Source organism: Dermacentor albipictus, chromosome 1, assembly GCF_038994185.2.
Source record: "Dermacentor albipictus isolate Rhodes 1998 colony chromosome 1, USDA_Dalb.pri_finalv2, whole genome shotgun sequence".
Classification (NCBI taxonomy): Eukaryota; Metazoa; Arthropoda; class Arachnida; order Ixodida; family Ixodidae; genus Dermacentor; species Dermacentor albipictus.
Window position 1 is genome coordinate 504,119,301 of NC_091821.1, and position 14,208 is coordinate 504,133,508.

Sequence of the window (14,208 nt, forward strand, 5' to 3'; positions counted from 1 at the left end):
TACCCGCCTGGGAGCGCATGTGCGGTACTGCACTATGATCGAGATGGTGCACATATTCCTGCAGCCTATACGGATGTAAGCAAGGAGGGTACCCGCCTGGGTTCGCGTGTCCGGTACAGCACTCTCTCCGAGATCGGCGCGCATATTCCTCTCACCTATACGGATGTCAGCCGGTAAAGGTACCCACCTGGGAACGCATGTCCCGTACTGTACTACCTCCGGGATCGGCGCACACACTCTTGTCGCCTATACGGACGTAAGCGGGCAGGGTACCCGCCTGGGAACGCATGTCCGATACTGATCTGTGATCGGGATCGACGCACACATTCCAGTCGCTTATTTGGACGCAAGCCGGCCGGGGTACCCGATTCGGAACGCATGTCCGGTGCTGCACTATGTTTGGGATAGGCGCACACAGCTGTCGCCTATACGGACGTAATCAGGCATGGTGCCGACCTTGGAACGCATGTCAGGTACTGCACTATCTCCTCGATCGGCGCACACTATCGCCTGTACGGACATAAGCCGGCCAGGGTACCCGCCTAGGAACGCATGTATGGTACTGCACTATCTAAAAGGTCGGTGCACACATTCCTGCCGCCTATACGGACGTAAGCGGCAGGGTGCCCACCTTGGAATGCATGTCCGGTACTGCAATACCTCCGGGATCGGTGAACACACTCTTGTCACCTATATACGGACGTAGGCGGGCAGGCTACCCGCCTGGGAACGCATGTCCGGTACTGCACTACCTCCGGGATCGGCGCACACACTCTTGTCGCCTATACGGACGTAAGTGGGCAGGATACCCGCCAGGGAACGCATGTCCGCACTGCACTATGTTCGGGATCGGTGCACACATTCATGTCGCCTATACGGACGTAAGCGGGCAGAGCGCCCGCCTGTAAACGCATGTCATGTACTGCACTATCTCTAGGATCGGCGCACACATTCCTATAGCCTATACGGAAAGTTAGCCGTCCAGGGTAACTCCCCCGCCCTGAGAACTTATGGCCGGTATTGCACTACCTCTGGTATCGGTCCAGGCATTTCTGTCCACGCGCTGTAATACGAACGTAAACCGACCGGGTACCTCCCCACTCCATCGGAGCTCATGCCCCGTATTACAGAATCGCCTGGACCAGCCCACACATTCCTGTAGCCTATACGGCAATAAGTCGTCCAGGGTACTCCCTGGGAACGCATGTTCGGTACTGCAATACCTCCGGCATCGGCGCATACCCCCTTGTTGCCTATATGGACGTAAACCGGCCGAGGTACCCGCCTGGGACCGCATGTCCGGCACTGCACTACCTCCGGGATCGGCGCACAGACTCTTGTCGCCTATACGGACGTAAGCGGGCAGGGCAGCCGCCTGGGAACACACGCCCGGTACTTCACCATCTCCGGGACTGGCGCACACATTACTGTCGCGTATACGAACGTAAGCCGGCCAGGGTACCCGCCTAGGAACGCATGTCCGGTACTGCACTACCTCCGGGATCGGCGCACACATTCTTGTCTATACGGTCGTAAGCGGGCAGGATACCCGCCTGGGAACGCATGTCCGGTACTGAACTATGATCTGGATCGGCGCACGGATTCTTGTCGCCTTTGCGGACGTAAGTGGGTAGGTTAGGGTAGGGTAGGGAACGCATGTCCGGTACTGAACTATGATCGGGATCGGCGCACGGATTCTTGTCGCCTATGCGGACGTAAGCGGGCAGATTACCCGCCTGGGAACGCATGTGCGGTACTGAACTATGATCGGGATCGGCGCACGGATTCTTGTCGCCTATGCGGACGTAAGCGAGCAGGTTACCCGCCTGGGAACGCATGTCCGGTACTGAACTATGATCGGGATCGGCGCACGGATTCTTGTCGCCTATGCGGACGTAAGCGGGCAGGGTACCCGCCTGGGAACGCATGTGCGGTACTGAACTATGATCTGGATCGGCGCACGGATTCTTGTCGCCTATGCGGACGTAAGCGGGTAGGTTAGGGTAGGGTAGGGAACGCATGTCCGGTACTGAACTATGATCGGGATCGGCGCACGGATTCTTGTCGCCTATGCGGACGTAAGCGGGCAGATTACCCGCCTGGGAACGCATGTGCGGTACTGAACTATGATCGGGATCGGCGCACGGATTCTTGTCGCCTATGCGGACGTAAGCGGGCAGATTACCCGCCTGGGAACGCATGTGCGGTACTGAACTATGATCGGGATCGGCGCACGGATTCTTGTCGCCTATGCGGACGTAAGCGGGCAGATTACCCGCCTGGGAACGCATGTGCGGTACTGAACTATGATCGGGATCGGCGCACGGATTCTTGTCGCCTATGCGGACGTAAGCGGGCAGATTACCCGCCTGGGAACGCATGTGCGGTACTGAACAATGATCGGGATCGGCGCACGGATTCTTGTCGCCTATGCGGACGTAAGCGGGCAGATTACCCGCCTGGGAACGCATGTGCGGTACTGAACTATGATCGGGATCGGCGCACGGATTCTTGTCGCCTATGCGGACGTAAGCGGGCAGATTACCCGCCTGGGAACGCATGTGCGGTACTGAACAATGATCGGGATCGGCGCACGGATTCTTGTCGCCTATGCGGACGTAAGCGGGCAGATTACCCGCCTGGGAACGCATGTCCGGTACTGAACTATGATCGGGATCGGCGCACGGATTCTTGTCGCCTATGCGGACGTAAGCGAGCAGGTTACCCGCCTGGGAACGCATGTGCGGTACTGAACTATGATCGGGATCGGCGCACGGATTCTTGTCGCCTATGCGGACGTAAGCGAGCAGGTTACCCGCCTGGGAACGCATGTGCGGTACTGAACTATGATCGGGATCGGCGCACGGATTCTTGTCGCCTATGCGGACGTAAGCGGGCAGATTACCCGCCTGGGAACGCATGTCCGGTACTGAACTATGATCGGGATCGGCGCACGGATTCTTGTCGCCTATGCGGACGTAAGCGGGCAGATTACCCGCCTGGGAACGCATGTCCGGTACTGCACTATGACCGGGATCGGCGCACGGATTCTTGTCGCCTATGCGGACGTAAGCGAGCAGGTTACCCGCCTGGGAACGCATGTGCGGTACTGAACTATGATCGGCATCGGCGCACGGATTCTTGTCGCCTATGCGGACGTAAGCGGGCAGATTACCCGCCTGGGAACGCATGTCCGGTACTGAACTATGATCGGGATCGGCGCACGGATTCTTGTCGCCTATGCGGACGTAAGCGAGCACGTTACCCGCCTGGGAACGCATGTGCGGTACTGAACTATGATCGGGATCGGCGCACGGATTCTTGTCGCCTATGCGGACGTAAGCGAGCAGGTTACCCGCCTGGGAACGCATGTCTGGTATTGAACTATGATCGGGATCGGCGCACCCACTCTTGTCGCCTACACTGACAAAAGCCGGCCAGGGTACCCCAACTGGGAACGCATGCCGGTACTGCGCTATAAATAAATAAATAAGTTGTAAGGAAGCAGTGTAGCCTGCGCCTCAGCACCATCGCCGCCGGTATGCGCTCGTAGTTGCTGTCCTTGACCTAACGCTTGTGACTGCTAGCCATTCGCCTGCGTCCGTTGCTAATAAGTATCTTAGCAAGTGGTGGACGTGCTGGGTCTCGACCAGCCTGGAACTTCGGAGTCGCACTCTACCGCCATCACGCCCGACGATGCACGCACTCCTCCAACTTCTCCGACAGCGCTGCCCACCCTGGTTTGTGCCGGTGCCTTGCGTCAGCGAGATCCTTCCATCTTCTCCGGCACATCTAGATGACAAAGACTTTGAAGATTGGATCTGCTCTTACGAGCGAGTGAGTGCCCATAACCAGTGGGACAATGTTACCAAGTTGAGAAACATCACATTCTATCTTACAGACGTTGCAAAACTATGGTTTCTAAACCATGAAGCCGACCACACTTCGTGGTTGGTCTTCGAGACGAGCTTTACCCAAGTTTTCGGTCGGCCAGCAGTACGAAAGCTTCAGACAAAACAACGTTTGCACACACGATAGAACTTCACGAGCTATATTCAGGACATTGTTGGCCTTTGCAAATGGGTGAACACGTTGATATCAGAGGAGGAGAAGATCAAACATATTGTCGCAGCACTGCGCGACTGAGGCAGAGAAAGAAGTAGAGTGTGCGCGCGTGATCTCGGGGTATTCTGCGTCGGCTGGGCCTAGCCTGCAGCTTCCATGTCGGAACTCGTTTCACCCTGTAAATAAACATCATTCGCAACATCTTTGGTGGACGTGCGGGGTAAACCTTGGACGATCCTGGACGACCCAGCTCTACCAACTGTCCGACGGAGTAGGCGCTTGGCCGGTTTACGACCACAAGCAGCGGAAATGGCCGATTCCGGAGAAGGCAGTGGCGACCCCACCTGCGGCGGACCAGACAGCAATCAGGCAGGTCAGGCTGGCTACTGGACACCGCTGCGAGAGCCACCCACCTTTTCGGGGAAGGCGAACGAAGACGTCGACGACTGGCTTAAACACTACAACAGAGTGAGTCGCCACAACCACTGGAGCACTACGAAGCAGCTCGATAACGTGTTTTTTTTTTCTCGCTGGAACCGCGCTCCTCTGGTTTGAAAACCCCGAGTGTTCTGCCAAGCTGGGACAATTTTGTAGAAGAATTCACCAAGTGCTTCGGGGACCCGATCTCTAAGAAAAAGAAGGCTGAGCAGATGCTTTCCCGACGAGCTCAATTACCTGGCGAAACGTGTACAACGTACATAGAGGCTACTCTGAAATTGGGCGGAATCGTCAGCGCTACCATGACAGACGAAGACAAAGTAGGACATCTGCTTAAAGGAATCGCTGAAGATGTTTATAATTTTCTTATAACGAAGAAAGATCTTAGTACTCCATCTGATGTGAGGAAACACTGCCGGGTGTTTGAAGCGCTGAAAATGAGGATTGGGCCAAAGTTTGGACGCTTGGACAACGTTACTACTATTGCAAGTGTGTCCGTCCCCACCCACGACGACATCTCCTCGGTGATTCGGCAAGTGGTTAAAGATGAGCTTGAACGCCTTAAAGTTGTTGACGACGCTCATGTGTGCCATCAGTGTGCATTTGATCATCGCTCTCGTGTGCCACCGGCCACCTGGGCACCTCAGAGTTACCGAGAACCTCGCAGGACCTATGCTGATCGTACGGAGAGCAGCAACTTGCCACCGCAACCGACAAGTCTGGGACGCCGACAAGAGGCACAACAACGATTTGTTCCGTGGGCTCTTCCCTTCTACAACCAGCCTGAGAGTACGTTTCCACCCATAACACCCATGTCACCGGTGTCACCCGTGACAAGCCGTGACTCCCGCATTTGCTACAGCTGCGGTGTGCCTGGACACATTGCTAGGTATTGCCACCGCCGCCAGCAGCGTGCTCCACGGTTTAATTCCTACACACCCCGCGTGCCCGCTGACGAGCCCTGGCCGTATCCCAGTTCCTTCCAGTGGCTGCAGCAAGGACGCGCGAATCGCAGTGACTCCCCCGGTTCCGATCGCAGCCTCACACCACCACTGACACGACAGCGACGCTCTCCATCACCTCGTCGTCGCTCGTTATCACCGCCGCCGCTGGGAAACTAGCTGGTGCGACCGACGGGGGTCACGCCGCAATATGTTCATCTTCATCAAGACCCCCTTGTGTAAAATTGTTTAAAAACAAAGTGTGCGTTTTAGTTGACAATGTGAGTGCTTTTGCTTTAGTTGACACCGGGGCGGCAGTTTCTGTTATGAGCCTGTCCTTCAAAAATCGTCTTGGACAAAAAGTTATGTTTTCTTGGGATCGGAACGCCACCTTTCGTGGAGTTGGTGGAAAAATGTTACGCCCACTTGGGGTCTGTTCTGTTTGTTACGACAGGGGACCAGAGATTTCGAAGTGAATTTACTGTGCTTGAACGTACAACGCATGACATTATTTTAGGCATTGATTTCTTGCGTGAGTGGGGGGCAACTTTGGATTGTGGAAGTGACGCGATTTCTCTTCGCCGCGACGCACGAACTTCTATGCCAGATACACTCTTAATCTGGATGAACATAAGATCCATTTAGTAGCTGGAACCTTCTTGCAAAAAAGTTCCGCTTATATATTTGGAACCACGTTCCACATACTTTAAAAAGTAGATGGAACGGTGCACCACTTATTTTTACTTATTAAGTGGATCATCGTTCCACATAAGAGTATATGGAACCCTGTTCCAAATAAAAGGGTTCTTTCAGTTACTGGAACGTTGACTTAGATAAAATAGTCATGGCTATATCCGGTGCGGCGTTCCAGGTATTTTCAGACCTGCTTTTTATATAAAACAGTGTTCTAATAGACAGGAAACTATCTATGGGTTCCCACTTCTGCAGTATTTCTGCTTTCCCCTGTTGGGGTACAAATTGAGGTCATATGCCAAGCTGGCTGATGCATTTGTGTCAGAAGGAAACCACCGACAGCATTTTGACAGCACAGCCTTGAGATGTGGCCTGCGGTGATACCAACAATTGGAAAGTAGAAATTTTAGCAGCAGTGTGGTCCCTGGCAGTTCCCAACAGTTGCCTATTAGAGCACAGTTTTATATAAAAGTAGGTTTGAGGTACCTGTAATGACACAGTCGAAACTTTGGCTTCGCCTGCCGGTTCCTGCTCTGGCCTTTAGCTGCATGTAAAAGAAACAAGGTACCTAAATTAAAACACCTATGAAACAAATGATTACACTCCTTTTCAAAATGAGTAAACTTTATTGAGTGGCAGTGTTGCATACACTTATGATATGTTCGTCTCAAATTTCATAGAAAATGACTAGTCAACAAGGAACAAATACCAAAAACGAAAGGAGACTAGGCACAAGTGGCATTCACACGTATGCCTCTATATTAAAGAAGTGGGTAATAAAAATGGCCCGAGACATAAGTGCACCACATGCAAATAAACTTGCACATTGGCTGTGGAACAAATAAGCATTAAACAAAGACTATAAAATATTCTGGCTGATCACACAAAATGACGTAACTCAAATGCGCAAGTATCTGTCTGCCATTTACCGAGTTTACGCATCCCCTTTCCAAAAGAATTCATCACTCTGAAATTATGCAAAAAAGGCATAAAACAATGGGCTTGTACAGTTGGATTATCACAAGACCAATGAAGAATGTAGTGGATGAGTTATTAAAAAGAAAAGACAGTGCAAGCCAAAGCAAAAACGTGGCAGAAGCACGTGCAAATATCACAACAAAAACTAGAACACTAGAAACAATACAGTTGGCAGATCACAGATGTCCGTATAATACAAAGCTAACTGTGACCAAAACACTTTTCATAAGCACCCTGAAAGAGCCTCCCACTTGAGGCATATTACTTGTCCCAGCATTATGTAGTTTGGGATAACTCATCCCAAACATTAATATAACAGCTAGTGTAAACGTTTATAAAATTTTATGCACCAAATAGGTGGAAGCATGTTACACATTTTAAAGATTCAACAAGGCAACAGCGAAATACAATGGTAAGAAATTCTGGAAAACAAGTGAGAAATTTTTAAATAACTAAACAACTCAGCATTGAAAAATGCAAGTAGGATATCCTAAAGAAAGAAAAGAAGAAACAAGCCATCCTTGAAACATGCAGCCGACGCTTTACCCTAGTGATAAACAATCGTAAAAGAAGGCACAACTTCACAGTATTGCAACTGACATGTTGCTTCTACCTACCAAACATTTAGCACATGAATATTAGGCATGACTGCTTCAGGTTTTTCAACAGAGACTACCTTAAACGACATCAAGCCACTCTCAAATCAGTGAAATAACTTATTAGTTTTATAAAAAGGGTATTATCACGAACACCACAATTTAAAGTCATTGCGTAGTTAAAATTTGCTGCTTCTCTTTTCTTTAGAGGCACGAGAGCTTGGCAACAGGTCTCCGCAGGGCCCGTGCATTTTGAAAGAGAATGGCAACTTCAAAATTGCCTGCAAGGAAAACATCGTGGCTTTACCACCTGCATCATCACCTGAGAAGCAGTCAGCCTCCTGTTGACTGTATATTTTATTTTAAGCTTGTCGTACCCATACGCTTTTTGGACAGTTTTTGGACTTGTGCAGACAGTTGTTGTGAAGGGTGCCTAGAAATACTAGGATACCTAGAAGGATACCTAGAAACCTCGCTAAACCATGCGTCACAAAAAGGCAAGACTGTGCACAAAGCACTAATATGCAGAAACAATTATAACACTGTAGAACACCAAAAGTAGAATGAGGTGGGGGTGCTTGTTTATGGGTGCGAGAGTGCTATTTTTTCATCTTGCGGTTAACAACTGTGCAAGAAAATGGGGATGAAAAGGGAACACGTACAAGACGTGGAACTTCAAATTTCCAAATGCCGTACTACCAAAATCTAGTTGGAAGTTCGGCACCATGTTGTTGTACGTGGACCCTTTTCATTCCCATTTTTTTCGCCATTAAATCATGCACGAACATGGCCACATCAACCTTTTGCGATTTTTTCATCCTAGGAATGGCTTAGGAGTACACTGACAAACGTTTACTGTATTTTTCATTTCAACAACAGGCCAAATAACAATATTCACACGACAAGGCATTGAATTTTCCCGCAATTATAGTAGCGTGCTCTTCAACGTCAGCTGCTCTATTATCAGCTTGAAACACTTATGCATTCGCTTATACATTACATTAAACACTTATACATTACATTCGCTCTAAAAACTTATAGGGGTTTTAATTTTTGGAGGCAATGCCGTAAGCAGAGTAGTAAATCAGAGGATCAAATATGATGTGTTCACGACTCCATCTTTTTCGCTTTTGCAGCATCAGCTTCAATGCATGCTATAAATATTTTAGTATGGCCGCACTGTGCCCATCTTGTAGAAGAATGTGCTAAAGAAATAATCATGAAGCCTTCTAGAAACGACCTAAAAGAGACATGCTAATAAGAAAAAGCATACGTTCGTGTTCCTCGGTGCAACGCATATGACGCTGTAACTGATGGTGCACAATAAAAGAAATATGTTTGTAGTAACAATCAGGTAATCTCTTTTATTTTAGAAATATGTACTGGTTCTATTGTACATCGGCACACAGAAAAACTAAAAAAAGAAGAGCAAGACTGAAAGCGAAGGAAAGATATCTCACATGTTCTAGATATGTTGCTCTTTTCCATCGGTGGCGGTTTCAAGGCTTTTTTTTTTGTTTGCAATACTCAACTGACCCAGTTACGACTCCACAGACCAAAATTGCTTAGAACGCTTGCTCATCACCTAGGGCAGGTGGTTCAAACCAGCTGAAAATTGGAGAGGAGCCTTCTTGAGGAAAAAGAAAAAAACATCCTCTGCGGAAGCCCTGGTAAGGTTTCATTGCTAAACACTAAGAGACAAAAATATTTGAACATATTTTAGGCTCACCTGCGAATGATCCATGCGCGACTGGTGAATGTCCTCATAATATGCACCACCCAAGCGGCACTCGTTTGTGGCTTATCAGCTGCACAGTGAGCCGGAACTCGTCGCAGTCGCACTCGTCACAACGACCCCTCGGGGCGCCCGAGATGTCTTCGGCCACAGCGGATGCCACAGTGGATGCCACAGTCATGACGTAAAGGGTTCGTGTAGAGACTGGAAATAACGTTTTCATTTTTTATTTTGCATACAAAAACAAGAATATTTGTCAGAAACTATCCAAGTGGACTCAGCCATATTCGGTTTCTGCACAGGTTATTGTCGAACAGAGAACGTAGCTATGTTTTCAGTATATTAAGTTTGAGGACGTGCAGAAATGGCATAATTTTTGTGGGCACATCATGATGTAAGAACTTAATCAGCACGTACGCGTTGTAGGCAATTGTTCTGTCGTGCTACCAAACCTGACGTCCACGGCATAGAAGTTGCGGCACAATGTCTGAATACCAGGTAAGGCATGTGTTCCTCCCTTTCTTCCCTCCACGAATGAAATATTTTTGTTAACTAATATAAGGTGCCGCAATATGGTCATATTATAAAGCGACAACAGCGTGAGCTCACGATACTGCTAAGACAACCACTGTCCCTTCCATTTCTCTATGTCAGGGAGCAAGCTAAGGGTAGCGTGAACATAACATATGAAAAGGCTGACGGCACTGCAAGAAACATGAAACAACTATCTCACGTACACAGCCAAACCTAGGCAGTGCGGCCGCCAACGCCTTGAACCATCATTAACATTTATGCGGAATGACATTTTACTCGCGCGCTCTCCTTGGTGCATTACGTATGCGTAAGGGGCAAGGACGAAGATTTCCGGGACAAAGATCCCGGTTTCGTAAGCACTGTAGATCCATGCTACCTAGCAGAATGAAACAACAGCGGGAATAACCCACAAGTTTTAAAAAATACCGATAGCTCCAAGGACGCAAGCTCCTACAAACTTGCTTGGAAGTTGCTAAGCGTGTGAGCGCGAGGAGATGGCGAGCGGCAAACACGCGTTCGCACGGTGCGAAGATTCACATCCGCTGTCAGCTAAAGCGACCGTCAATATCCTACTAAGCAACATACTGTAAGGGGGCATACAGATTACTGGGAAGCTAACACGCGAACTAGCAACGTGGATGGAGTCAAATGTCGAGCGGATTCCGGCGCACGAGCACGCAAATTGACGCCGATTGCCGTTTACCGATTACGTTTCGCCAAAACAAAGTAGAGTTGCATGCTACTAATAAACATTTCCGCGCAGAATTTAAGACAGCCTAAATGACGAAGTACGCATAATTCGATGTGCCTAATCGTCCTTTGTCTCGCGATCCGCAATTAGGCGGAAAAACTGCCATCATTCCGTCATCTAGATTACGCTATTACGAGCGCTGGAAACAAATCCGCTGGGATGGCACTCAAATTAAGCTATCAGACTATATAAGCAGTAATGTCTTCGTAGAGCGATTTCAGCAGGCGGGCCTGAATTCAACTGAATATAGGGCAGCGTAGCGGTATCCTACCCGACACAGTGGTATTCTTGGTTTCACTGAGCAACGATCGTAACGCGCACATAAATATGCAGCACTGACCTTTTCTTTTTTGCGCCTCCTGGCAACTTCACCACTCCGCTTCGTCCAGCAGCGAATACAGTGATACAGCCACAGGATCGGAAGAATATCGCAGTCGCTCGTCCACACAAAGTAACGGTTTCCGCTCAAACTGGCCGACACCACACCACCTCCATTTCTAGTAGTTCAAATCAGGCGCGGCACGCGCCACTGTACTACGCCTGCCACTGGTGGCGTTGGTGAAGTGGAACGTTTACAACTAGCGGAGCAAATGCTGAGAGATGGGGGCGCTGCGATCGTTACAAGCGTTTGCGCATAAGGTCCCTCTATAATTTGAGGGACTTTATTTACGCATTCCCGTTTTTTGCACTTTGGTGTTGTAGCAGTTGCAGCCCCACGCCCCACTGTACTGCGTGTCACAACGCAAACCGCGCCGGCGAGAAGAGCTCGTCAGACGTCGCGCATGCGCACGTGGAGGTATACCGATTGGATGGGTGATGTGGCCCATGGCCGGCCCGCGGAACAGCGCGTAAACATGGAGTGGCGTGAAAACTCCGCGGCACTCGGCGCTTTTTTTTTTTTTTCTGTCCGGAAATGACAAAGCGCCGCGCGCCCTCAGGGCACAGTGTGTAGGTATACTTGCAATTTTGTATATATATATATATATATATATATATATATATATATATATATATATATATATATATATATATATATATATACAACCGCTTAGAACGTTAATTTTTACTGCAGTTATTTCGCGCTGCTGGCCGTGAGCGCGCGCAATAACTATACGTAATTTTTGAAGACAGCTTTTCAGCCTTGCTGCTTACAATAAGCACAAAATGTGCGCTGCTTCTTTTGCTGCGTTTCCTTGACCACAGCAAGCCTGGTCATTACCGAAAAAATATAATGCGACACTCTTTCATATACACATGACAAGATTACTCGCATATAACCAGGGGAAAGTGTGGCACAATTTATTGGAAAGTAATGCAGCGGCCCGTTTCGAGACAGTTCTTTTCCTCCTAAACGCCAGCTCTTCAGGAAAATAATAAACAAGGGAGCAGCAGGACACGGAATTCGGGTCATTCAGTGAGCTTTAGTTGCCATGAAGAAATCCATGTTTACACTACGAATTTTTCCTTTGTTGAAGTGCATAATTTAGAAAAATAATATGATATCAGCATTAATGCACAGAGTTTACTGCAGGTACTGTGAAGTATTTGAAGTTCTCAAAGTTTAATTTCGTTCCCAACTTCTGAATCTATAGAGTCGGCTGTTTCCTGCAAACTGATATTTTTGTTTGCTTGTGGAAATGAAAGAGCCACCACGAGCAGAAAAATGAAACCACACTTGCATGCATATAAGCATGCGGAATATGCCGCAACGTGACCCAAGGGCTCATTATAATTGAAGGCTGTAGTCATTGACATATTGCTGAAACTTTGAAAACTGTGTATCTTACTAGACCACAGCGAGCAAATGGCTGAACGTCGAACCAAAGCCGTTGTTTCTATGGCGCTAATTGTTAGTCAAACGCACAACACGCGATAGCCTCAACAAGTGTTTCGTAACCAAGGTGTCCAGAAAAGTGCGCTGTCCACCAGAAATTATTGAGCCCAGGCAGTTATGGGCTTCGTCTAAACAGCAGAGTGGGCACCGAAAGGCGCCAGACCCTCTAGAATTCAAGTTATTAATTTTAGAAGCGCTGAAGTAAAATCGAGAGACGAGCTAGTTGCTGAACATTTGTCATTGAAACTTAAGCGCAAACTGAGACACGCAAACGAGAGGGCAACGACACCAACGCTTTGGTGTACTGCGCGTCTGAAACTAGTGACAGCAAGACCAGGTACACAAAGGCTGTCTGAGCGCCGCAGAAAACCTGACAAGAAGTTCCTGCAAGTTCTGCTTTAAGATATATCCTTTGCTTGCGTCGTTTATACTTTTTACGGCGTTGTTGAACAGGGATATTGTTTTATGTAAAATGACAACACTAAAAATTCTCCTTAGCAGTTTATAAATGTCAACTGCTGTAATATAGCTTCACAGATACAGCATAGGTTTCTGTAATTTCATATGTCATGTGTCTAGGTGTCAAGAGGATCTTCAACCAAAAAGCGCCAAATTTATATGTGGTGCAATGATGTAGTTAATGCACGATACACTGCACACTTCACTGCAGCGCACGAGTTATGTGGAACAAGTCACAAGCAAAAAATAGACAAACGCACTGTCTAGAAATTTTACTGGAACCTAAGTGGAACAATAACTGGATCATACAACACTGCCTCCCCCCCTTTACGGAGTTCCAGATAAGAACGATAAACATAAAGAAAACAGAACGAACGTTCCACATAAGATCCACTTATATGTCTCGTTCCACTTATTAACAGTACGGATCCAGATAAAAATATGTGGATCACACTTTTAACTGGAACACACATGGAACCAGATTAAGAGTGTAGCACCAGTGATGCCGCCGACGTTCTCTCCGTGTCACAATATGTGTGTTTGCCCCCTCAGACTGCAATGTTTGTACCTGTGAATACTTCTCGCCCTCGTACAGGTTCTTGTTGTGGTTTAGCCGAGCCCGACTATAACAATGCGTTTAAGAAAAATGCGATAGTCCCTCACTCCCTCGTGGTCACCACTGATGGCTGTACTCGTTTGTGAACAGTGAACGTTTCAACCCAATCCATAACATTGCCGCTAGGACTTAAACTGGCAAGTTTTGATGAGCAAGCCATTGTCAGCGTCGGAACGGTCGAAATGTCAACTGCCGAAAAGAAATTCAACCCTAATCCCAACCATGATAATTCTGCTGACTTTAAGCGCATGATTGACAAGTCGCTGTCTTCTAGTGAGCAGTGTCTGCTGGAAGCTGTGCTCGCTCGCTACGGCACAGTGTTTGATTTAGCTCAAGGCCAACGAGCGTCCCATACACCACCGGCGTCTCGTATGCAACACCGCATCCATACAGGGCAAGCAACCCCTATTCGTCAGAAGCGCTACCGCGTTTCACCTTCAGAAAGAAAAGTCATCGCCGAGCAGGTCGAAGAAATGTTACTGAAAGGAGTGATCCAGGAATCATGCAGCCCGTGGGCGGCTCCTGTGATCCTAGTAAAGAAAAAAGACAACTCATGGAGATTCTGTGT

At 48.4% G+C, this 14,208-nt stretch overlaps 1 protein-coding gene across 1 annotated transcript; it reads right to left on the minus strand.

Moving 5' to 3' along the window:
* Positions 1 to 1,466: 1,466 nt before the first annotated feature.
* LOC139054590 (uncharacterized) lies at positions 1,467 to 3,371 on the minus strand. The gene has a single exon (XM_070531814.1). The coding sequence runs from the start codon at positions 3,369 to 3,371 to the stop codon at positions 1,467 to 1,469; it is 1,905 nt and encodes a 634-aa protein (XP_070387915.1).
* Between the last annotated feature and the right edge of the window lie 10,837 nt (positions 3,372 to 14,208).